General features: G+C 38.7%; 1 protein-coding gene and 1 long non-coding RNA gene across 2 annotated transcripts in view; one reads left to right on the plus strand and one right to left on the minus strand.

Moving 5' to 3' along the window:
* Window positions 1-26,144, minus strand: part of LOC140519196 (uncharacterized) — a 52,325-nt gene that overhangs the window by 1,156 nt on the left and 25,025 nt on the right. The window contains exons 2-3 of the long non-coding RNA XR_011972119.1: window positions 1,984-2,160; window positions 873-1,063 (exon numbers count right to left, since the gene is read on the minus strand). This is a non-coding gene — a long non-coding RNA (uncharacterized lncRNA). The remainder of the gene's footprint in view (window positions 1-872; window positions 1,064-1,983; window positions 2,161-26,144) is intronic.
* On the plus strand, window positions 16,330-17,919 carry SCGB2B2 (secretoglobin family 2B member 2). Its single transcript, XM_072632010.1, has 3 exons — window positions 16,330-16,450; window positions 16,762-16,943; window positions 17,710-17,919. The coding sequence occupies exons 1-3, from the start codon at window positions 16,390-16,392 to the stop codon at window positions 17,746-17,748; spliced, it is 282 nt and encodes a 93-aa protein (XP_072488111.1). The 5' UTR covers window positions 16,330-16,389; the 3' UTR covers window positions 17,749-17,919.

The raw sequence follows: 26,144 nt of genomic DNA on the forward strand, positions 1-26,144 counted from the left end.
CACTCTCTTGATTAGTCTGTATGCCGCAAGTCTCTCCTGATGCCACTCCATTTTCCACTCAGTTGTCAAAGCAATCTTCCTAAATCGCAGGTTTCAGCAGGGCATTCTCTTATTCATACAACTTTAGGGGCTCCCTATCTCATCCAGTAAAATCCTTTGTTTGGTGTTCAAAGCCCTTCAAAAGCCAGCTCCCTTCTACCTTTCAAGTTTTCTTAAGCCTACCACATACTCTTCAATCCAATAGCACAGTACTACTTGCATTCCCAAACAAAACACTCCATCTCTTGGTTCTGGGCATTCTCTCTGGCTGACCCCATGCCTGGAATGTTCTCTCTCCTCTTCTCCATCTACTGGCTTCCCTGAATTCCTTCAAGTTCTAACTAAACTCTCTCGTCCATCAGAAAGCCTTAACAATTTTTGTTAATTCCAGTGCCTTCCTTCTGTTAGCTTTTCCGTTTTGTCTTGTATATAGCTTGTTTTTATGTATTTCTTTATTTCTTTTCTCTCTCATTAGAGTGTAACCTTCTCAAGGCCAGGAAGTGCCTTTTGCTTTTCTATTCCAACATTTAGAAAAATGCCTAGCACATAGTAGGTATTTAATTGTTTCTCACTGACTGACAGAGGGAGCTTTGGTGGTTTAAAAAAAAAGAATTGCTGTTTGATCATAAATTCTGTGTTTTCAGGTGGAAAAAACAGCCCTAGACTTATCTGTGTAAATAGACTTAAGGGAATGAGTATCCACTGAGGAGGTTATGGGTCAGAACATGGAGGGGAGGAGAGGGCAGGGTGTGGGAGGGAAAGGGAGATTCAGGTAGAGAGTAGGCCCAGGTCAGGAAAGGTGAGGCAGGAACCAGTGTGGAGAGGTGCCTTACCAGAAAATTGTAAGTCGCTTGTTGATATTGAGGGTTCATAGAGGAGTCCACACAGTCTTTGAGTCTCTCTGCAACATCTATTGTTTTACTATCTGAGGTGTAATTGCTCACTGAATTAATGTAGACTTCTTTATCCTCAGTTAAAAACAATCTCATAACATTTAATAGTTCCGGGCAGAGAGGCTTGGAATCTGGAACAGAGATAAAGTCTTCATTCTCAGCCATGAGAGAAGCACAGGACAGTGAGCAGAGGTTATAGATGGGGGTGAAGGATGAAGGCTTAGGGTGAGGAAGATCACAGACAGGAGAAGGGAATGATTAGGCATCAGAGATTCTGAAATACCTGACAGAGGAGAGTGCTGATATCCTCCTTATCACAGCACTTTCCCTGAGTTTGGCCATCTGTCCAGAGTGTTGGGAAGCTTGAGGCCTGATGCTACCCACCATACCCTGTTACTTTTTTTCCCCCTGGATCTGGACTGGTCACATATCTGGACCTGAATACTGTGTGTTATGTTCCTCCCTCTGCAGTTTCTACCTCAAAGTATTCATTCTTAGGAATTAGTTCTGCATCCCAAGGAAGAAAGCAGCAAAAATTGTCAGAGCTCACACTTAACAATTTTTACGAAGTCCTATGCAAAATGATTTGATTTTCACAACAGCCTTATGAGGTCAGCAGAACAGGAATTTCAAGGTCCAGGACCTATGATTTCTTCAGAGAATGGAACTCCTGCTATTCTTTCACCAATCCAGATTAACAATTCAATTTATGATTTGAAAAAATTGCCTGAGGGCCATTGAATGGTTGCCCATCGTCACAAAACTCATATACATGCTATAGGACTTGAAACCAGGTCTCTGTCACACCAAGCTGGTTCTCTGTCCATTCCCCTGTTCATCTAGGACCCTTTCAGAAAAGAGGAAACTGAAAGTCAGAGAGGTAAAATAGTCTTCAAGGCTTCATAGCCAGTTATTAGTGGAACCAACACTCAGGTCTTCTGAAGCAAAATTCAGCATCCTTTCTCCTAAACTACACTGTGTAGTGGTGGGGTCTATTTGAAGCTGTTAGGGAGTAATCTTACCTATTGAGGAGATAGATGCACAGACTTACCTGTGCTGGGGAGTAGGGTTAAGCAGAGGAGTCCCAATGCTATCACAGTTACCATACTGAGTCGTTGTCTTTGGTTCCCACCTGTCATGGTCTTTCCTGTGGCAATGAAGTTATTTCCTATAAGATTCTTCAGAAAAAGCACCCCAGATGGCAATTATATTGGGACTTGTCTCCTGCCTGGAAGGAGGAGGAGAAAGAAAGGGAGGGGACACCACATGACAGGCTCTCTGTGAGAAGGGAACTTGAGACAGTCTCTTCTTTCTTCCAGTGTTATATACCTATTATATAACTAAGTGTGTTGTATAACCAAATGTTATGCAACTGAGTGCTATACAACTAAATGTTATACAACTAAGTATGATATATAAATATGTGTTATATGACTAAAAGTATTGTATAACTGTTATCAAACTAAGTGATGGATACTCTTAGAAGAGGGAGAGATAGAATAAATTCATTCTCTGACTGGGCTCAATTCCTGTTTCCCACCTGTCTATCCTCAGTATATAATTTTTGCTGTATCATGGACTGCTTTGGCAGTCTGGTAAAGCCCTTGCTCACAATAATTAAAGAAAAACTCCTAATTGAAGGAAATGCTAACTGTTAGTAGAGGTTAGTGGGAACCAAGAATTTGTTTCCTCATCTAAGTTCACAGATCTCCTGAAATCCCCTTGCTAGGAAGGTATACTCTAGAATCATAAAATCTTGAGTTACAAGGGACCTCAGCAATCATATAGAGCAATCCATATTTGTCTGTCACCCTGGTAGCTTGGTGGATGGTGGGTATTGCCTCACCTGTATTCAAGAAGACCTGAGATCTATAGAATGGGAATTCTGACAGGGTGACTGTGAGGATAAAATGCAATAATATTTATATAACACCTTGCAAAGTTTAAACAGTTATTTAACTGCTAGTTAGAAGATCTTCAGAAATATTATTCACTACTTGCTGAGACAGCTCATTTCACTCTTGTATAGTTCAAATTTGCAGAAGATTTTCATTACGTTGAGATGAAATTTGTGTCCTTTCAACTTCCACCTATTGATTCAAGTCTCCCTATTTTGGGTTTTGTTCAGTCATTTCAGTTGTGTTTGACTCTTCATGACTGTTCTTGGGATTCTCTTGGTAAAATACTCAAGTCCTTTGCGATTTTCTTCTCCAACTCATTTTACAGATACATTTTACATATGAGGAAACTGAGGCAAACAGGGTTAAATTATTTGCCCAGGGCCACATTCAACTCAGGTCTTCACTACAGATCCACTGCTCATCCACTGCACAAACTACCTGCCCCAGTCTGCCCATTAGGGTCAAGAAAAACAAGTCTAACATCTTTCTCACAAATCAATTGTTCAAATATTTGAGGATGACTACAGTCCTTGTTAAGTTTCCTTCAGGCTAAATATTCCCGGATCCTTCAGCTTTTCCTCTTTTAATCTGTTTTCTAGCCTTTTAATCTTCTTGGTAACATATACTGAATGCCTTTCCAAAAACTATTTCCCACAGAAGTAAACTAAATATTCTGTGAGTTGATTGAAAGTGGTAAAGTTCAGGGGAACTGTTGCCTGACTCATTGCTTTCCTCTCTTTATGCCATTTTCCCCAGATCTACTCTCTCCTTCCTTGTTTCTGTTTGGCAAGTCCATGCTCCCTTCCACCATTTAAAAAACAACTTAGGACTCTCCCATAAAACGGAGATGGATAACAGAAGGGATTAAAAGACATAATCCAGCAATATGTTGTTTACAAGAAACACACTTGAAATGGGGGGGATACGCACAGGATAAAGGTCAAAGGTTGGAGCAGAATATATTGTGCTTCAGCTGATGTAAGAAAAGCAGGACTAGCAATCCTGATCTCAGGCAAAGCAAAAGCAGAAATAGATCTAATCAAAAGAAATAAGGATGGAAACTATATCCTGCTAAAACGCACCATAGACAATGAAGCAATATCATTACTAAACATGTATGCTCCAAGTGGTATAGTATCCAAATTCTTAGAGTACATGTTGGGGAAGTTGAAGGAAGAAATTGACAGCAAAACTATACTAGTGGGGGACCTCAACCTCCCCCTCTCTGAACTTGATAAATCTAACCTCAAAATAAATTTTAAAAGAGGTTAAGGAGGTAAATAAAACTCTGAATAAGGTAGATATGGAGAAAATTGAATGGGAATGGAAAGGGATATGCCTTTTTCTCAGCAGTACATGGCACATTTACAAAAATTGACCATGTACTAGGACATAAAAACTTCACAATCCAGTGCAGAAAGGAAGAGATAATCAATGCATCCTTCTGAGATCATAATGCAATAAAAATTATATGTAATAAAAGACCATGGAAAGATAAACCAAAAATCAATTGGAAACTGAATAATCTAATCCTAAAGAAGGAGTGGGTTAAAGAAGAAATCATAGAAACAATCAACGACTTCATTCAAGAGAATGACAATAATGAGACAACCTGCCAAATCTTATGGGATACTGCAAAAGCAGTTCTTAGGGGAAGTTTTATATCTTTGAATGCCTACATAAATAAAATAGAGAAAGAGGAGAGCAATGACTTGGGCATGCAGCTGAAAAAGATAGAAAAAGAACAAATTGAAAATCCCCAAGTAAATACCAAATTAGAAATACTTAAAACCAAAGCACAGATTAATAAAACTGAAATTAAGAAAACTATTGAATTAATAAATAAAAGGAATAGTGGGTTTTATGAAAAAACTAATAATATTGATAAACCTCTGGTCAATTTGATTTTAAAAAAGGAAGAAGAAAATCAAATTACTAATATTAAAAATGAAAGGGGTGTACTCACCTCCAATGAGGAGGAAATTAAAATAATAATTAGAAATTATTTTGCCCAATTTTATGCCCACAAATTCGATAATCTAAATGAGAGGGATGAGTATTTTAAAAAATACAAATTGTCCAGATTAACAGAAGAGGAAGTTGAATACTTAACAACCCCATCTCAGAAAAAGAAATTGAACAAGTCATCAATGAACTCCCTAGGAAAAAGTCTCCAGGGCCACATGGATTTACAAGTGAATCCTATGAAACATTTAAAGAACAGTTAATTCCAATACTATATAGACTAATTTTGAAAATTGGGGAAGAAGGAGTCCTCCCAAATTCTTTCCATGATACAAATGTGGTTTTAATACCTAAACCAGGAAGAGACAAAACAGAGAAAGAAAATTATACATCAATTTCTCTAATGAATATAGATACAAAAGTTTTAAAAAAGATTTTAGCAAAAAGAATACAGCATCTTCTCGTGAGAATAATACATTATGATCAGGTAGGATTCATACCAGGAATGCAGGGCTAGTTCAATATTAGGAAAACTATTAGCATTATTGATCATATCAACAATAAAACTAACAAAAACCACGTGATTATCTCAACAGATGCAGAAAAAGCTTTCAACAAAATACAGCACCCATTCCTATTAAAAACATTGGAGAACATAGGAATAAAGGGAACCTTCCATAAAATAATAAGCAGTATCTACCTAAAACCTTCAGCTAGCATTATATGCAATGGAGATAAGCTAGATGCATTTCTAATAAGATCAGGGGTGAAACAAGGATGTCCATTATCACCACTATTATTCAATATGGCACTAGAAATATTAGCTGTAGCAATTAGACAAGATAAAGAAAGTGAAGGAATAAGAATAGGCAAAGAAGAAACTAAGTTATCACTCTTTGCAGATGATGTGATGATATACTTAGAGAACCCCAGAGATTCAAGTAAAAAAAGTACTTGAAATAATAAACAACTTTGGCAAAGTTGCAGGTTACAAAATAAACCTGCACAAATCTTCTGCATTCCTATATATGGTCCAACATCAAGAGACAGAAAGAGAAATTCCATTTAAAGCTAGGGTAGACACTATAAAACACTTGGGAGTTTACCTGCCAAAACAAACCCAGGGAATATATGAACACAATTACAAGACACTTTTTGCACAAATAAAGTCAGATTTAAGTAAGTGAAAAAACATCAGTTGCTCAAGCGTAGGCTGAGCTAATATAATAAAAATGACAATTTTACCTAAATCAGTTTACTTATTTAGTGCCATACCAATTAAACTATCAGACAATTATTTTCTAGAGCTGGATAAAATAATATCAAAATTCATCTGGAAGAACAAAAGGTCCAGAATATCAAAGGGACTAATGAAAAGAAATGCTAGGGAAGGTGGCCTAGCGCTACCAGATCTCAAATTGTACTATAAAGCAGCACTTATCAAAAGCACTTGGTACTGACTAAGAAACAAAAGGGTAGACAAGTGGAATAGACTTGGCACTCAAGGCACAGTAGGCAAGGAATATAGCAACCTCCTGTTTGATACACCCAAGGACCCCAGCTTCTGGGATAAGAACTCACCGTTCAACAAAAATTGCTGGAAAAACTGGATAACTGTGTGGCAGAAACTAGGCATAGACCTATGCCTGACACCATACACAAGAATAAAGTCCAAATGGGTACACGATCCAGGTGTAAAGATTGATACCATGGACAAACTGGAGGAGCAAGTAATAATGTATTTATCAGATTTATGAAGAAGGGAAGAATTTGTTACTAAAGAAGAGATAGAAAGTATTATGAAATGCAAGATGAATAACTTTGATTACATTAAACTGAAAAGTCTTTGCACAACCAAACCCAATGCAACCAAAATTTGGAGGGATGTAGTAAATTGGGAAAGAATTTTTACAGCTAATCTCAGGGATAAAGGCCTCATTTCTGCAATATATAGAGAACTCAGTCAAATGTACAACAGTACAAGTCATTCCACAATTGATGAATGGTCAAAGGATATAAATAGGCAATTTTCAGAGGAAGAAATTAAAGGTATCTATAATCATATGAAAAAATGCTCTAAATCACTTTTGATTAGAGAGATGCAAATCAAAACAACTCTGAGACACCACATCACACCTATAAGATTGGCAAATATGAGAGAACAGGAGAATGATAAAGGTCGGAGAGCATGTGGGAGAATTGGAACACTAATTCATTGTTGGTGGAGCTGTGAGCTCATCCAACCATTCTGGAGAGTGGTTTAGAACTATGCCCAAAGGGCTACAAAAATGTGCATACCCTTTGACCCAGCAATATCGCTACTAGGACTGTATCCCCAAGAGATCATAAAAATGGAAAAGGGTCCCACATGTACAAAAATATTTATAGCAGCACTCTTTGTAGTTGCCAAAAACTGGAAATCAAGGGGATGCCCATCAACTGGGGAATGGCTGAATAAGTTGTGGTATATAAATGTAATGGAGTACTATTGTGCCATAAGAAATGATGAACAAGAAGACTTCAGAGAGGCCTGGAAGGACTTATATGATCTGATGCTGAGCAAAAGGAGCAGAAGCAGGAGAATTTTGTGCACAGCAACAACCACAGTGAGTGAGAGTGTTTTCTGGTAGACTTGGAACTTTGTAATAACGCAAGAATTTGAAAGAAAAAAATAATTCCCAATGGTTTTCTAAGGCAAAATGACTTCCACACTCAAAGAACTATGGAATTCATTTGCAGAGTGTAGCAGATCATGTTTGTATATGTGTGTGTGTGTGTGTATTATGTTTTGATTTGTTATATGATTTCTTCCATTTATTTTAGTTCATCTACACAGCATGACTATAGTAAAAACGTGTTCAATAGGAAAGTATATGTAGATCCTACATAGAATTGTATGACATCTTGGGGAGGGAGGGGAGTGGTGAGGGATAACAGGGGGCTGATAAAAACCTAAGTTTTGGTAGTGATTGTAGAACATTAAAAACACAAATCAATTAATTAATTATTTTTAAAAAATTTAAAAACAACTTAACCAAAACATTTTCTCCGGACCTATATAATATCAGGCTGTTTCTGTATATATATATACATCCAGCTGTCCTTTTGATTGCTGAGACCCAGGAAAGAACTGTCTACTCTCACTGCCTTCATTTCCTTACCACCCACTCACTTCTCAAACCTTTACAGTCAGGCTTCTGACTCGACTACTCTCTGAAAAGTGCTGTTTGCAAAGAATAATTAGTTCTTAATTCGGAGACCCTTTGTCAGTTCTCATTTGCTTTGGTCTCTAAACCTTTTGACACTATTGACCATCCCATTCCTCATCTCTTTTAGTTTATAAACTCCTGAATCAAGCTTTTTTTCTACTATAATAGACAGTTTTGTAGCTGAGGCATCTACCTGCTATGCTATGCTACACTACATATGCTGCGTACTTAAATCTTTGGGTGAGAGAAAGGCAAGAAGGAGTGTTAGAAGAGTGGGAAAAGTGATACTAATTAAAGATAAGGTTGAAGTGGGTGAGGAAGGAGAAGGTTTTTTGGTCTCTCCTATGAACTCTACATGTAACTTTGCTGAACTGGACTGTTTAGGGTTATTGCTATAAAGATGTGTCTGCACATTGACTCTGGCGGAGAAAAAAGACCCCACACCGCAGTCCAGGTTCTGCCTTCCTTCCAGCTTCAAATAGGACCTTGTACTGGGTGAAGAACATACTTCCATTCATAGATGGTAGAAGGCACAGACAAGTAAGTTCACAGATACTAACAGACACTCTCAGAGACAAAAACATCACTGTGCTTCAAAGAGTCATGATTTTGTCAGCACTGAGGCTCCCTTCACTGACACAGCTCACAATTCCTCAAATATTAAACAGATGGACATTTGAATAGTTGATCTGGATCCAGCATTGGAGAAAGAACCTGATCCCTGAGAGAGGATCACTCATGGCATCTAGCCCAGGAGGACATTCCCTATTCAACAGGCAGAGAATTATTATGAGGAAACTGGAGATACAGCTGAAGAAGCAGAGATAAATTCTCCAACTACACAATCACCTAAGCTTAGAAGCAACTTCAACAAGAATGACTTCTGACAGCGAAAATGGAACTGACTTTGACCTCAAAAGAGAGCTGACCCCGGCAGCCAAGAGGAGAACTGATTGAATAGGTTGTAAATGAAAAAAAAAAAAAACAGAATTCAAGGTCCTGCGGTTTCAGAATTGGGAACTGTCTTGATCTCCATGTCCCCTACCAATATATTTTAAGTCTCTGCTTATGGATAGTCATGTAATACCACCTAATGGGGTGGGGGGAGGAGGAGACATTTTGTGTCTATTGTTTTTATCATGCCATGTTAATAAATGCCTTTGCTCAATGTTAATTGTGTCTCACTATTTTAGCCCCTTAACATGGACACTTTTACATTTACTGATCTTAAGATAGTGTATAGGCAAAACACCTCCCATCCCCCAAGTACTGAGACCCATTTCATTGAATTCCTAAGGAGATTGTAACAAGCTTTCATTCACTTCTGTGCTGAAAAACAAGAAAGGGGAAAGAAGGGCCCACTATAATTCTGACAATTATAGATAAAGAACCGACACTAAAGTGCAAAATACAAAATGGTTTTTTTAAAGGATTGCATTATCATGTTCTTATATGTCATTATGTCATTATATCCCAAAGAGTTATTAAACTTCCTATAACCTTTGGCCCAGTAAAAGCACCACTAGGTCTATTTCCAAAGATTATTAGGAAAAAAGGAGAAGAACGTATGTGGTCTAAAATATTTATCGCAGCTCTCTTTGTGGTGGCAAAGAACTGGACATTGCAGGCATGCCTGTCAATTGGAGAATGGCTGAACAAGCTGTGGTATATGATTGTGATGGAATACCCCCATCCTACAAGAAATGATGATCTCAACAATCATAGAAAAACAGGGAAAGACCACAGGAAATAACAAAAGAGCAAAATGAGCAGAAACCAAAAAAAGACTATTGCGTACAGTAACAGCAATAGTGTTTTAAGAATGATTTTGAGTGTAGAGCCCATATAAGATTGCCTGCCATCAGAGTGGGCAGGGAGGCAGGGACAATTTAAAACTTATGGAAGTGATTGTTTAAAACTGAAAAAAAATAAATTAATAAATTTGGGGGAGGGAGGGAGAATAACTTTGAGCTAATAAATCATTTTGAATAGTATAAATACCCAAATTAACAATAAAGGACATATGAAGACAGATGTTATCTGCATCTAGAGAAAGAACTGATAAATAGAATATGTATAGACTAATTTTAGACATATACATACATATATATGTATAAAACAGCTATTTCTCTGTAATGGGAGCCATCATGGTGGGGGAGGGAAGAAAAAAAGAAATTTACACGATAATTTTATTATATGTTTAAAAAGAACAGCATTGTGCATAACGCTTGCAGTTTCATGTACAATCATCTTTTAGATTGTTATGCTGTGTTATGGAAATGTTTGTATTATTCCTCAAATTAAAAACAGGATTACATTAATTTACATGTAAGCAGTACTACTACCTCTCCCTTCTCTCACCCCCACTTCTTTTGGTAAAGCAGTGCAATCTTCACAAAAGCCAATAACTCTCTATTAGCAATGCATTATACAACATTTGAAATGACTATTTTTTTTAAAAAAGCAGAAATGTAAAGAATCCTAGAGAAGAGTGTGGAACTTTTAGGATACCAAAGCAACAACAGAGTGCGGCCAGTCTCATCTCATCTCATCTCATCCCTTCTCTCTCTCTGTCTCTCTTATCCCCATATCATACCGTTTGACAAAAATAAAAACAAATAATTCACAAAGGAGATTTTGTGGTGGACAGTGGAGAATATCGGAATTGTTGGAACTGAGTGAACCACACTGACTTCATCTTGTGACTGGATCTAGCTCAGTTCCCTTTCTGTTCCTATATGAAACTAGTCCAATTTTTGTCTTGAGAGAAATCTTTATTCAGTTATACAAATTGTGAGAAAACTTCTTTGCATTGTTTGAACCTAGCCCTGTGTGACTGGGAAGTTGTATTGTTAATGTATTTTTTGCTTAATTTGAAGATCTTTCCCACCCATAATGGGCCCCTGTGATCTGCTTAAATCACATGGAAGCCCAAGTCACATGTGAACTATTTATTTGTGAAGTTTTCTCATAATTATACATCTCAAGCAACCCATGTGATTTCTCTGAAAACTCATCCCTTACTGGTCAGTCAGTTACTGTGGCCTTGTTCCTTTGACTGTATATAGACCCTGATGGAAGGGAAATGGGACACCACTTTTATATGCTTTAAGGGAACTGTACCTGTCTCATCTTCCCCTCCAAAAAGAAAGTCCCTGAATTTCCCTCCAATTAGAAATCAGATTACCTAATTTTATATCCTGTTCATTGTTTTCTGTTAAAGCAAAAGTATCTGTCTCTCTCTATATTCAGGGTCCTTTGACAAACTCAGGAGGCCTGGTATCAACTTGTAACACAATTGGCATGCATCGCTTAATAAATTTATATGCTCAGAAGTTTGAGCCTTTGTTTCCACAGTTAGTTCAAATTTCACCCCTCACATTTCAAAGGTTCTGCCTTGGTCTAAATGAAGCCTGTCAATGACTCCACATACAATAATTCTGCAACATTTTAGCAGCTCTGGTAACTTTCTGGTTCCTGGTGATTACTCTTCATACCTTGTGATATGCTCATCCAGGACCAAAATATGACTTACATTCTTATTATCTCTCTCTCTCTCTCCAGAGACAGAAAGTCATGTCAGACCAGTTTCAAAGGTTTAATAGTGCTTGCATTTTACAAGTTTTTAGTGAGTAGCTACTATTTTACAGGCACACAAGCACTGCTCATGTGTCTTTCTTATGTTTGCAGTCGTCTAGGGAAAGTAGAATCTATTCTCATCATCTGATCTCATCAGCTTCCATGGATTCAGTTATAATTTCTGTGCTAATAATTCTCACATCTTCTTGTGCAGCCCTATTCTGACAGCTGATCTCCTGAGTCACATCTCAAACTCCTTACTAGATATCTCACACAGGATGTTCCATAGACAAATCAAATTCCACATGTCCACAACTGAACCCCTTTATTATCTCAACCATTATCTTATCCATTATCTTAACCATTATCTTAACCCCTCTCCAATTCCAACTTCTTTTTCTACCCAGGACATCATCATTCTTTTAGGTACCAAGGCTCAAACCCTAGAAGTCATCCTAAACTCACTCTCTTTTTTCTTTCCTCTGACACATAGCATAGTCTTGATTGGAACATAGCATAGCTGTCCGAGCTACCTGCCACAAGACTCTCCCCACTCCAGCCCATCATCCATTCAGCTGTCAAAGTGATTTCCCTAAGTTGTAGGTTGTGACCATGTCACAAACCTACTTCAAAAACTCAAGTGGTTCCATATCACCTGAGGACCAAATATAAAGAAAAATAAAACTTCAGCTTAGGTGCCTTATCATTCAAGGAGTCAAGTATCTTTTTGTAGGAACTAAATTGATTCTGCAGGGGAAAAAAATCACCAAGCTCCAATTTTACAAAAAAAATTCTTCATACATAAAATCTTCAAAGATTAGCTGACTGCCTATTAACTTTACTATTCAAATGATCTTATCTTTTTTACAAAGAGAAAAAATTGGAGCAGCGAGGTGGCACAGTGGATAGAGCACCAGACCAGGAGTCAGGGGGACATGAATTCAAATCCAGCCTCAGATTCTTGACTACACTGGCTAAGTGACTCTTGCAGGTCACTTAATCCCAACTGTCTCAGGAGAAAAAGAAATGAAAAGAAAGAATCTGTGAATGCCAAAATTCTTAAAAATGTCAAATTTCCTCTTCTTTTGGTTGAATATGAATGATGTATATCAAAACTTCCAAGAAATGGTCTCCTTTAAGTCAAAATTCAAATATCTGGAAGACAGAAAAGAAAATGGACAGTCAAAGACATGTAACAACATCAATGGTACACAGAAAGGAGGTAAGTATAAGCCATTGTTTGACATTTCCTCAGTGGTAATACATCAGAGAAGTTCTAGTTCCTCAGGTCTTTATATATCATGAGTGAAAAGAAACAATATGAATAGATCTGAAATTTGATGATGATAAGGTTGGCACCCTTATACCAAAAGCTATCTGGAAATTGTTTGATGATGGAGATTGATATCTCTGTTATGTTCCATTAACCTTCCAGAGTTGAAGTACTTCAGGCAGAAACTTAACAATAATCATCTTAGCTATCTCTGACAAGGTGTACCATAAATATTACTCGTGAATCATTTCTAAACCCCATAGCTTTTGGAAGAAGATAGTTTGGGTGGTTCTACATGATTTCCCCTCAGGTGGAGCCAAGAGCATGAAATCACACTTAAAATTTGTTTCATTTAACAAACAAAACTAAGGGGGATGAAGCCAAGGTGGTGGAGTAGAAGGATGGACTTCTTGTAGCTCTACCCCCAAAATCCATGAAATGACTGTAAAAATGACTCTAAACAAATTGTAGAGCAGCAGAAGCCACAAAACAGCACACTAAAAGAGATTTCCAGCCCAAGGCAGCCTGGAAGGCTGACAGGAAAGGTCTATTGCAAGAGGCTCAGAGTGGAGCTGAGTGCAGCCCAGTCTTGGCCACACTGTGTGGCACAAATGTGACCAGAGAAGGCTTCAGGGTGTGAAATCATGGGCAGCAGCTGCGGTCCCCAGAATCCTCAACTCACAAATGCCAAAGACAACTTCAAAGGTCAGTAAGAAAGCTCTTTCACCTGGGTAAGAAGGGAGCAGGGTCCTGCCCTAGCCCCAGCTCCAGGCGTCCATTTTTGCAGCTCTCGACCTACAGACCTGGGGAGAATCAAACAGCTGATCTCAATATCAGCCCTGAGTGATAGCCCTGGGGTGAGGAAGAGTGCTGGACTGGGGGAGCTGGAGGTGGTTGTGGAGAGGGAACCCTACTCTCAGATCCTGGACAGAAAAGCTTGTGGCTGCTCCCAGACCAGAGTGCAGGCCAGGAGAGGAGTAAACTCCTCTCTCCTGATTGTGCCACCTTGGAGGAACAGAGAACTTACAGGCCCCAAGAGTTTACCCTCCACTTAACAAAGGACTCAAAAGTCAAGTAACTGGCTGGGCAAATACTCAAAAAAGGGAAAAAATAAGACTATAGAAGGTTACTTTCTTGGTGAACAGGTATTTTCCTCCATCCTTTCAGATGAGGAAGAACAAAGCATACTATCAGAGAAAGACATAAAAGTCAAGGCTTCTGCATACAAAACCTCAAAAATAAATTTACAGTGGTCTCAGGTCATGGAAGAGATCAAAAAAGATTTTGAAAACCCAAGTAAGAGACATAGAGGAACAATTGGGAAGAGAAATGAGAGTGACACAAGAAGATCATGAAAAGTAACTCAAGAGCTTGCTAAAGGAGACCCAAAAAAATGCTGAAGAAAACCACACCTTTAAAAATAGATAAACTCAAATGGCAAAAGTGGTCCAAAAAGTCTATGATGAGAAAAATGATTTAAAAAGCAGAATTAGCTAAATGGAAAAGGAGGTTCAGGCTTCTGGAAAGATATCAATTCTTTGGTTCACTTTTTAATTGTTTCTAAACAGAGTCTGGGAGCCAGAGTGTGAGGAACCATGAGAGATCAGAAAAGAAAAACTCCTAGGAATATTGTAGCCAGATTCTAGAGTTCCCAGGTCAAGAAATTTTTTTAGATATTATCCCTTCCTATTCAACTCACCTTGTGCCCTCTGTCTATATGTATAGAATCCCTGCAACTACCCAAATATTGACAAAAGTCTCAAAAGTTACAAATATAATCTTTCCATGTAGGAATGTAAACAGTTCAACTTTAGTAAGTCCCTTTTGATTTCTCTTTCCTGTTTACCTTTTCGTGCTTCTCTTGATTCTTGTGTTTGAAAGTCAAATTTTCTATTTAGCTCTGGTCTTTTCATCAAGAATGCTTGAAAGGTGTCTATTTTGTTGAATAACCATTTTTCTCCTGGAGTATTATACTCAATTTTGCTGGGTAGGTGATTCTTGGTTTTAATCCTAGTTCCTCTGACTTCTGCAACATCATATTCCAAGCCCTTCAATCCCTTAATATAGAAGCTTCTGGATCTTGTGTTATCCTGATTGTATTTCCACAATACTCGAATTGTTTCTTTCTGGTTCACATTCTGGACATTCCTAAAATCTTTTGCCTCTATTCCCAATATCAGAATGTTGAGGTTCTCCATTTTTCTGTATATGACAGTCAACTTAAAGGTAGGACACTTCAGTGAAATTAATATCTGGTTTGGGATCAGAGAACCTGGTTTTCCACTTACCACCTATGAGAACTTGGCAAGTCCCTTCTCTCTGTACCTCACTTTCTACAGAATGAAGAAAATACAGGGGGACTAGATAAGTATAAGAGTCATGAGCCAGAGAAGGAAGATCCAGAAGAGAGATGAAAGAGAGTGAGAGAGAGAAATTCTCTCTGGCAATGGGCACACACAAAATATAAAATCTAAATAAACTAACGAACAGGACGAGGTGAAGAGGAAGGTGAAACTTATTTGACTAAACAAAGAAGACAAAAGAATTAAATAAACAAATTAAATGAATAAAATTAATAAATAAATTAAATAAAGATAAAAGCAGGACTGTAAAAGGAACTAATAAGACAAACTCCAAAAGGAAAGGAGTAACAAATGGGGAAAAGTTTGGAGTGAGGGGAAGGGAGCCAGTGGGAATAGGATCCACCTTAAAAAAGATAAAGGCAAAGAAACTGAAGAGACTTTATACTATGTTTACTGTAAAAGAGAAAGGGGGGGAGAAAACATAACTTGAAAAAAATGGTGTTAGAGATAAATGAAGAAAAACATAAACCTAACTAAAAATTTTCAATGTCAATGAATTAAACAATACAATAAAACAATCAAGAAACAGCGACATTTAATAAGAAAATGAAAACTTACCATCTGCCACTCACAAGACACACTTGGTATTTTAAAGACCCTACAATTTTTTACTTCCAAGAAATATGTGAAAACAAACCATAAACGAAATAAAATTGAGTGGAGGGGGGGCAATTTATGTTAAATATTCCCTTCCCACCAGTGGTTTAGTGAGTCTTAAGGCATGACCTTGACTTCTGTTTCCACTAGTTTACCATAAAAAAGTCATCCTATTCCTTCCTGACAGTACATACAGAGCCAATCTGTCACAAAACATGATATGACCTGTTTAACATACAACATGCCTGTCTCACCTTTCTGTCATAAACTATCATTAACACACAACTCACTCGTTCCAAGCAAATACATTTGCATAATCTTCCTGTTCCCAATATTACATAACCAGCATGTCACAAATCCTGGTTCTCACAGTCAGAAACTTCCCATCAGAGACAGAATATTGCCCTCCTCTAGAGGAGGAACTTCAGAAGCTCCTGGGATGGACATGGACAGAATCCAAGAAAACACATTATAAATTCACGAGCCTCTGGCTATTTCTACCTACAGAGACTCAGGCTGCAGTACTTGGGAACCTCGAACTCTTGGAAGTTTAGATCCTCTCGCTCCACCATGAAGTTTCTCATTCTCTTTTCAACCATCCTTCTGACTCTGACCCAGAACAACCTGCTTGGTAAGACTCAGGAGGTGGCAGGGGTAGTGAGTACTCCAAAGTCATTACCTCCACACTATCCCTTCAATTCCTCCATCTCCCAATTCCCAATGACCTTATCCCCCCAAACTGACCCAATTCCCCAATTCACCATATTCTCCAACACTGTCTAAATACTGCAATACTATGTCTCCCAATGACTCTACTTCTCGCTGATTTTACCACCCCCCCAACTGCCCACACTTCTGCCCATCCCAGTATCATGCCATCCTCACCTTAACAAAAAAATTATAATATCCCTTCCCATGCCCATGTCTGTTTGTTCTTCACAGTCGATGCTTGCCTGCCTATTTATAAGTTGCTTGCGGATATCAACATCAACAACCGCCTGCCATTGACTGCTTTCCTCACGAATTTCAGAGCTGATAACACCACTCAAGAAGGATTTTATCAACTCCACGAATGTTTTTCAGCCCTCACATTGAGTGACAAGCTGAGGCACACAGCACTTGAGGTACGATATCTGTCATATGTGAATGTGTGACTGTGTGCCAGTATCTCCCCAGAACAAATTTCAGTACTTTTCCTTCCATAGAATAATGCAAATCCCTTTGATGCACACGTACAATCACACCCTCTCAAATTCTCAAATACAGATGCTTTTGTAGCTAAAGAAATAAACACACCCAAACACACTCACATCCTCAAGCACAGACACTCTCACACACTCTTACCATCACATGCACATGAACACTTTCACATTCCTATGCATGCATGGTTCCTCACACTCTGGCTCCAAGACTCTGTTTAGAAAGAACTCAAAAGTGAACCAAAGAATTGATATCTTTCCAGGAGCCTGAGCTCCCTTTCTCTTTTCCAGGAGGGCATCTGTCCTCCTTAAAAATATGGGAGGAAGGGATTTCAGAATGTAAGAAGTGGTAACTATAGCCATAGGCATCCCAACTGGGAAATTCCCTCTGAAGCCAAATGGTGATTACCCTGATTAGGTTTCTCTGATTCTCAGGGCAAAATTATTACTTCCCAGGAATAGGTAGTTAGGTATGTACGTTGTGTATGTTGAATTGTGTGATCATGCCCATCCTACCATATGTAATTGCAGTCCCATTCACCTAATAAGCCCCTTTACCACTGATTGATCTGGGAATGAGAAAGGTGGTGACCATAGCCAGAGATATCACCACAGAAAACTGGCCCAGACCCTGAGTAGGTAGGATTACTCCCTGACCTCCTAACCATGTGTATTTTCCTTTACTTCTCAGACTAAAATAGCACTCAGCCCACAATGCACAAACAACTAGGATAATGGAAGCTGGACCAACTGAGGCAATGAATCACCAATCCCTCCATTATAGCTCACTGTTCATCACATCCCTATCCTATCCCTGCTTGTTATAGACCAAACTACGGAGCTCAAAAGACCCTGTCTTTGTAGTTCACCTTCATTATTCCAATAAAGTAAATGAAATTCAGTTCTATATATGTCACTGTCTTTTATCACTCACTATGTGATTGTCACAGTGTGTAAGGTTATGTATGCCACTATCATTGCGTGCTAAAGTACAAATAATAGTGTCACCCCATGTATGGCTGCATCATTCTACTTGTATGTACAAGTGACTTATGAGTAAACAAACTAAAATGAATGGTGCTACCATCTCCATGTCCACAAATCCATCCACTAATTCATTCACTACTGGGAAGGTGTCCACTATACAAAGGGGCAGTCAGCGACAAAATGACAGACATTGAAGCTGAAGATACAATTATCCAGTCCCAATGCTGTAGGGTCACACATAGCTGACTGCATCTTTCTCTAATTCCCTAAGCCTATTTAGTGCCTCAAGTAAGTAGCCTCAGGACTGAACACATTCAACTTATGGGTTAAAAACTGACCCATATAGGAAGGAAAGCTAGTTCTTGTATGTAGTGCTTGGGAATTCATGAGCTGGTGTGGAATGGGAGGACTAAATATATGTAACAGAGAGAGTAGTGGGGGATTGAGTAGAGGAAAGAATTCACTGCATGGCACAGGAGGGAGAGGAAGAAAGAAGAGTGATTGAGAGATCATTGAGAAGCAGAAATAAACAAATACAGAGACACAGAGAGAGTGAATTCTAGGGCATAGGTCCTAATTTCTTTTCCTTTCCCCATACAGCATATATACTAGCAATGAAGAGTTATAATGAAGGCTGTGAACCTAATCTGATCTCTCATCACTTATTCAAATTGTGCATTTTCTGAGCTTACAAGGAAGAAGGGACCTATATCATGGTCATTTGTGTGATACATGGCACTTGGCACAAAAGGAACTCTCAAGAAGACCACTTACAATAGAGATTTCATAATAGCTAACGATTTAAGGACATTCACCATGGGCATAGGAATACATTTTAAGGAAGAAGAGAGCTGACATGTACACTCTAAGCAAAAGGACGAGGAACCTGGAAGTACAGACAGAGACCATGTATATGATGGGAGAAGAGAGAGGAGGAGACACAAACAAAAAGAGAGAGAAAGAGAGAGAGGGAAACAGACAGACCGAGAGATAGAGACTAACAGAGACAGAGACAGAGCAGAGAAGGGAAGAGACAGAAATAGGGAAAGAGAGAAATGGGGAGACAAAGACACAGACACTCAGAGAGTAAGGAAAAGTTGAGGGTCAGGAGTCCAATAAGGCAGGCAGTCTGAAGGTATGACTTCCTGGTAAGCAGAGTAAAGAGAAGACAGTCAGTTGTGTCTCTCCCTCTGGGTCCTCTTCTAGATTTCTTGATGAGTCAAGATGAGAGAGACTTCAGGATCAGGGCCTGTAAGGTAAGGACAGATGACTGCAGCTGGGGGAGGGTGGGTCCCAATGTTAAAGCTACTCTCTCTGGTGTTACCTCACTAGTTATCAATGTGCCCAAATCTCCATAACTCTTCTATTGTTCTGTCTAGTGTTGGTTTTATTCTTCCCAATCTGTTCCTTCTTAGGGAAACAACATGCCTAGGATCCCTTGTTAATAACTTGGGAATTGTCTTCAAATTATTTCCCTTCAGGTGCCCATTAACTGGAAAATTGCTGAACCAGGTATGGTATATGAAAGCAAGAGAATGTTATTGTGCTATAAGAAATGATGAAGGGGATACCAAATTAGAAATATTGAAAACCAAAGGAGAGACTAATTAAATCGAATTGAGAAAAAAAACTAATTGGCTCTATGAAAAAAACAATAAAATTGATAAACCTTTGGTCAATGTGATTTAAAAAAAGAAAGAAGAAAAGCAAATTACCAACATCAAAAATGAAAAGGGTGAACTCACCTCCAATGAGGAGGAAATTAAAACAATATTTAAAAATGACTTTGCCGAACTGCATGTCCATAAATTTGACAACCTAAATGAGATGGATAAATATTTTTAAAAATATAAATTACCCAGATTAACAGAAGAGGAAGTTGAACACTTAAATAACCCCATCTCAGAAAAAGAAATTGAACAAGCCATCAATGAACGCCCTAGGAAAAGTTCTCCTGGACCAGATGGAATTACAAGTGAATTCTATCAAACATTTAAAGAAAAATTAATTCCAATGCTATACAGGCTATTAGAAAAAACTGGTGAAGGAGTCTACGAAAATCTTTTTATAATACAAATATGGTTCTGTTACCTAGACTAGAAAGAGTCAAAACAGAGAAAGAAAATTATAGACCAATTTCTCTAATGAACACAGGTGCAAAGATTCTAAATAAGACATTAACAAAAAGAATACAGCAACTTATCACTAGAATAATACATTATGATCAGGTAAGATTTATACCAGGAATAAAGGGCTGGTACAATATTTGGAAAACTGTCAGCATTATTGATCATATTACTGAAAAAACTAACAGAGAAACCATAAAATTATCTCAATAGATGTGGAAAAAGCTTTTGATATTTCTGTTGAAAACACTGGAGAACAGAGGAATAAATGGAGCCTTCCATATAATAATAAGCTGTATCTACCTAAAACCTCCAGTAAGCATTATATGCAATGGACATAAGCTAGATGCATTTCGAATAAGATCAGGGGTGAAACAAGAATGACTATTATCACCACTATTATTCAATATGGTACTAGAAATATAAATTTTAGCAATAAGAGAAGAAAAAGAAACTGAAGGAATTAGAATAGACAAAGAAGAAACTAAGTTATCACACTTTGCAGATGATATGATGATATACTTAGAGAATTCCAGAGAATCAAGTAAAAAATAATAACTTGATAAAATAAACAACTTTGGCAAAATTGCAGAATACAAAATAAACTCACATAAATCATCTGTGTTTCTATATATTACAAACAAAGCACAACAGCAAGAGATAGAAAGAGAAATCCCACTTAAAGCTACAGCAGACACTATAAAATATCTGAGAGTCTACCTGCCAAAACAAACCCAGGGACTATATGAACACAATTATAAAACACTTCTTGCACAAATAAAGTCAGATCTAAGTAAGTGGGAAAAGATTAGTTGCTCATGCGGAGGCCAAGCAAATAAATAAATGACAGTTCTCCCAAAATTAATTTACTTATTCAGTGCCTACCAATCAAACTACCAGACAATTATTTTCTACAGCTAGAAAAAATAATATCAAAATTCATCTGGAGGAGCAAAAACTCCAGAATATCAAGGAAACTAAGGAAAAGAAATGGTAGGAAAGGTGGCCTAGCCTGTCAGGTGTCAACTTGTGTTATAAAGCAACAATCATCAAAACCACTTGGTATTAAGAAATAGAGGGGTAGATCAGTGAAATAGGTTAGGTACTCAAGACACAATAGTCAATGAATATAGCAAGCTACTGTTTGATAAACCCAAGGACCTCAGCTTCTGGAATAAGAACTCACTGTTTGACAAAAGGTGCTGGGAAAACGGGAAAACAGTGTGGCATCAACTGGGCATAGACCAATGCCTGACACCATACACAAGAATGAAGTCCAAATGGATACATGATCTAGACATAAAGACTGATACTATAAGCAAATTAGGGGAGCAAGGAATAATATATTTGTCAGATATATGGAGAATGAAGAAATGTTTGACCAAACAAGAGATAGAGAACATCATGAAATGAAAAAGGGATAATTTCGATTACATGAAATTGAAAAGGTTTTACACAAACAAACCCAATACAACCAAGATTAGGAGGGAAGCAGAAAACTGGGAAAGAATTTCTGCAACTTGTGTCTGTGATAAAGGCCTCATTTCTAAAATATTTAGAGAAATGAGTCAAGTGTACAAGAATATAAATCATTCTCCAATTGATAAATGGTCAAAGAATAGGAATAGGCAATTTTCAGAGGAAGACATTAAAACTGTCAATAGTCCTATGAAAAAATGCTCTAAATCATTACTTATTAGAGAGATGCAAATCAAAACAACTCTGAGGTACCACATCACACCTATCAGATTAGTTAACATGAAAAAACAGGAAGATGATAAATGTTGGAGAAGATGTGGGAGAGTTGGAACACTAATTCATTGTTGGTGGAGTTGTGAACTGATCCAGCCATTCTGGACAGCAATTTGGAACCATGCCCAAAGGGCTACAAAAATGTGCATACCCTTTGACTCACCAACATCACTTCTAGGACTGTATCCCAAAGGGATTATAAAAATGGGAAAGGGTCCCTTATGTACAAAAATATTTATAGCAGCTCTCTTTGCTGCTATAAATAGCAAGAATTGCAAACTGAGGGGATGCCCATCAACTGGGAAATGGCTGAACAAGTTGTAGTATATGAATGGAATGGGATGCTGTTGTGCTATAAGAAATGACAAGCAGGAAGACTTTAGAGAGGCCTGGAAGGACTTATATGAACTAATACTGAGCGAAATGAGCAGAACCAGGAGGACTTTGTACACAGCAACAACCAATGTGCAAGGAAATCCTTCACAGCAATGCAAGGATCTAAAAAAATTCTCAATGGACTCTTGAGGCAAAATGTCTTCCACACCCAGAGAAAGAACTAAGGAATTGCATCACAGAATGAAGCAGACCATTTTCTCTTCTGTTAAAAAAAAACGATGAAGGGGGTGGGCTCAGAAAAACCTGGAAAGGCTCATATGAACTGACGTAAAGTGAAGTAAGCAGAACCAAGAGAACAATTCATATAATAACAACAATATTTTAAAGAGAAACAACTTTAAAAGACTTAGGAAATTTGATCAATGCAATGGCCAATCACAATTCTAAAGGACTGCTGATGAAACATGTTATCCATCTTCACGTAGAAAGGTAATGGACTCAGAACACAGACTGAAACATATTTTCCTTCCTTTCCTTTTCCATTTTTTTTTCACATGGCTAATGATGGAATTTGTTTTCCTTGATGGTATATATTTGTAACGGATTTTTCTTTTTCTTGTATTCTCACTGGGTCATGGAGAGTAGGTGGGAGAGATAATTGAGCAATTAAAATTAAATAAAATTGAATTTCTTTAAATTATTTCATCCAGCTCTGATGTCCTAATGGCCAGAAGTAGAGAATTAATTCTATGTCCTCCAGTTAACACTTTCATTAATTTATAGATGCATTTTTTATTCACCTGACCCTACTAGATGCAAGCCAAAAAAGAAGAAAGGGAACCACCTTCACTGTTTTGGTTATAATACAACCACCTACCCACCACTTCTTTGTCACCAAAGGTTCCCAATATCAAATGTTTATCCCTGTTTTGCTCTTGTTAGGGCCAGTGACCAGACACACTCTCAGCATTCATAAGCAAAACAGTGCGCTATTTGGTTTTGAGACTCTGGATTAATAAGGCCAACTCTTCTTCTCTTCTTGGCCTTCTAGATTTCTCTCAGGGAATATCACCTAAAATCTAAAGTTCCTCCAAGACAACAATGTGGCACATTCTCTCCTTGCATCTCCTCCCCCACCTTCAGGGCTTTGTTGTACCACAGAAGAGTTTTTTCACCTTCTACTTGTTCTCCCAAATGAGCCTAAAGGCCTAGTGAAAAAATATTGCACTCATCCAGCCTCCCATTCCTACCCCTCCCCTGCCTGCTCACATTCCATAATCTGGTACACGGAACCAGGTAATGCCAACATCCTTGACTGCATCATCATTTGGCTGAAGACTATTTGGCCATAAGATCAGGTTAATAATTGGAGCTATAGACTTTGCTCCACCACCACCCTCCTCCCCTTTGCAACCTCGATCACTCTCCCCTTCCTCAACTCCACACAATGTCCCAAACTTCCCAGCCCTAATGGGAAGAAGGTTTTGTTTAAAAATGCAGAAAATTTGCAGGGTTTGGGACGCTGAAGGAAAGTATCAAGGTTTTGGGTCACAATACGCATCTCACTCAGGAAGTTTTCTGCTGAAGATTAACATATATTGGGCCCTCTTCACTCCAACCCAGTCAGTGTGATTTAACAACCCCCAAAACCAGTGTAACATTTGCCTGCTCCAGTGCCATTTTTTTGCAGGGGCTAAAAACCCACTAGCATATTTTTTTACAATGAATGCTAAGGGTGCCATTTCACCTGGAAATGGTCTTGGGACAGGAGTGGGGTGAGATAACCATCAGAGGGCGAAGAGCAGAGCCAGGCTGGGGAGGCATTCACTTTGAATTTCTGGAAGTCCCTGAGATACTACCTCAGCTGGCCTATGTACCCTGACCTTCACTGTGACTCCTCCTCAGCCCACAAAGCCAATCAGGTATCTAGGTTCTACTGCCACAGTATTGCATCAGGCCCCTTCTGTCCACTTACAAGTGCACCACCCCTAGTTCAGGCCTTCCTCATCTCTTTCCTGGCCTATTGACCCCTTATTGGTCTTACTGTCACCAGTGATATTTCTAAAACACAGTTTCCCCTCCTCAGAAAGCTCCAGTGGTTTCTTATTGCTCTATAGTCACATTATGCATTCTGTGGCTGGGCATGTAAAACCCCTCAAAGTCTGGTTCCAGATTACCTGCAGCAGAAGAAGAAAGCAGCAAGGCAAATGTGAGCATGTCCATGCCCCTTTACATACTTCAGGCTGATTACACATTACCCTTCCTTCGTACATTCTATTATCAAGACAAAAAGACCTTTGTGCTGTTCATTCCATTTCCAGTCTCCCTGCTGTTCCATTCCTTATCCCTAAAACGTCCCCCCTCACCTCCACCTCTCTGAAGCCCTAGTTTCCAACTACTCTCAGCAAATCTCACCTCCTACTAGAAGCTACTCCTGATTCTCACCCCCATCCTCCAGCTATTGGTCCCTCCCCACCAAATTACCTTATATTTACTTTCTGTATATGTAACAGTCCCTTCAATATCGTACGAATGTCATGGTCCTCTTTGAGAATGAAGGACAAACACAACCTCTGAGTGAGTAGCAGCTCCTCTCCTCTCCTCTTCTTTCCTCTCCTCTCCTCTGGTATTCTACCCAGGCAAAGCTACCATGGCCAAAAGCTATCTTTTTCTCCTAGATTTACTGGCTACATTTCTTGCTCAAAGTACAAGCCTTAAATCCTATTCATTCTGGAGCTTGTAGACTGGAAAATACATCCCCACCCACCTAGCATAGAGTGAATGTAATTACTAAATAGTAACTGTTTCTCTTTTATCCAGGAACCTGGAGGGTCTTCCCCTCCCAGTTTGATTTTTTTTTTTTTTTATTAAAGAGCCATTCCTTGAATAGCTATTTAAAGATGCCTATTCATTGAATGGGTGTATTTTACTCAAAGTAAGAATCTGATAAGACCTTAGCCGAAAAGGGCCAGGTTCTCACATTGCAAGCTGGACCATCTCCAGTCATCCTCATAAATATCAGGCCATTGGACCCAGATGGCTCAGGAGAAAAAAGTGACGTTGGTGACCTTGCACAGCCCTTCCTCACTCAAATCAAAGTCAGCTGTAAGTCATGTCATCACCTGCCTGATGTCATGGTCCTCTTCGAGAACAAAGGACAAACACAGCAACAACAATGTCATAGAGAATTTCCAGAAGCACATTCACCACAGTATACGTTCTCAGAAAGGGCAATTCTGGCTTTCTGCATGTATAAAGAGAACTATCCCAAGGAGAATGCTCAGAGTTGCTTTCCCAGGTTCCTGATGACCTCAAGTGGTGAATTCAATAGATGATGAACTCCCTGAACAACCTGGATACTTAGGGGATGCAGTAGAGCAGCACCTTAAAAAAACAACAGCAATCTCCTCATTGGAGGCTGAACTAGCAAAGTGAGTAATTGGGACCTTTAAAGAGAGAGACACATTCACTCTTATCTCCTGCTTCTACTCAGTGGTATGGCAACCAAATTATCTCCAAACTTTCAATGAGAAATGTGGGGAGATGGGCTGTGCTCGTTCCCAACTCCCAAGCAATTCTCACGTGGCAACATGGGCCTCAACTAAGCAAGCTTCTAACTGGGCCCTTGGCTGTCTTTTCCAACTAACTTCCTTTTCCTCAGGAGATAATCAAACATCATCCTTGAGGCAGTCTCCTCCTTGGTGCTTCCAGTTGGATCTCATCAATGACAGAATTTGGGAGTTGCAAAGAACTTCAATGGTGATCTACTCCAACTCATATCTGACAGCCTCCTTACAGCAGACATCCCCACAACAGTCATCTTGTTACTGAGTCATTCAGGCATGTCTGACCCCTTCTGATGCCTTTGCTGTTTTCTTACTGCAGTGGTTTGTCATTTCTTACTCTATCTCATTTTACAGATAAG

The sequence above is a fragment of the Notamacropus eugenii genome, chromosome 1 (assembly GCF_028372415.1).
Source record: "Notamacropus eugenii isolate mMacEug1 chromosome 1, mMacEug1.pri_v2, whole genome shotgun sequence".
Classification (NCBI taxonomy): domain Eukaryota; kingdom Metazoa; phylum Chordata; class Mammalia; order Diprotodontia; family Macropodidae; genus Notamacropus; species Notamacropus eugenii.

Coding starts and splice junctions, on each gene's coding strand:
- SCGB2B2 (XM_072632010.1), top strand. CDS start 16,390: ATGAAGTTTCTCATTCTCTTTTCAACCATCCTTCTGACTCTGACCCAG. Junction 16,451..16,761: donor GACCCAGAACAACCTGCTTG/GTAAGACTCAGG, acceptor TGTTCTTCACAG/TCGATGCTTGCCTGCCTATT. Junction 16,944..17,709: donor TGAGGCACACAGCACTTGAG/GTACGATATCTG, acceptor TTTACTTCTCAG/ACTAAAATAGCACTCAGCCC.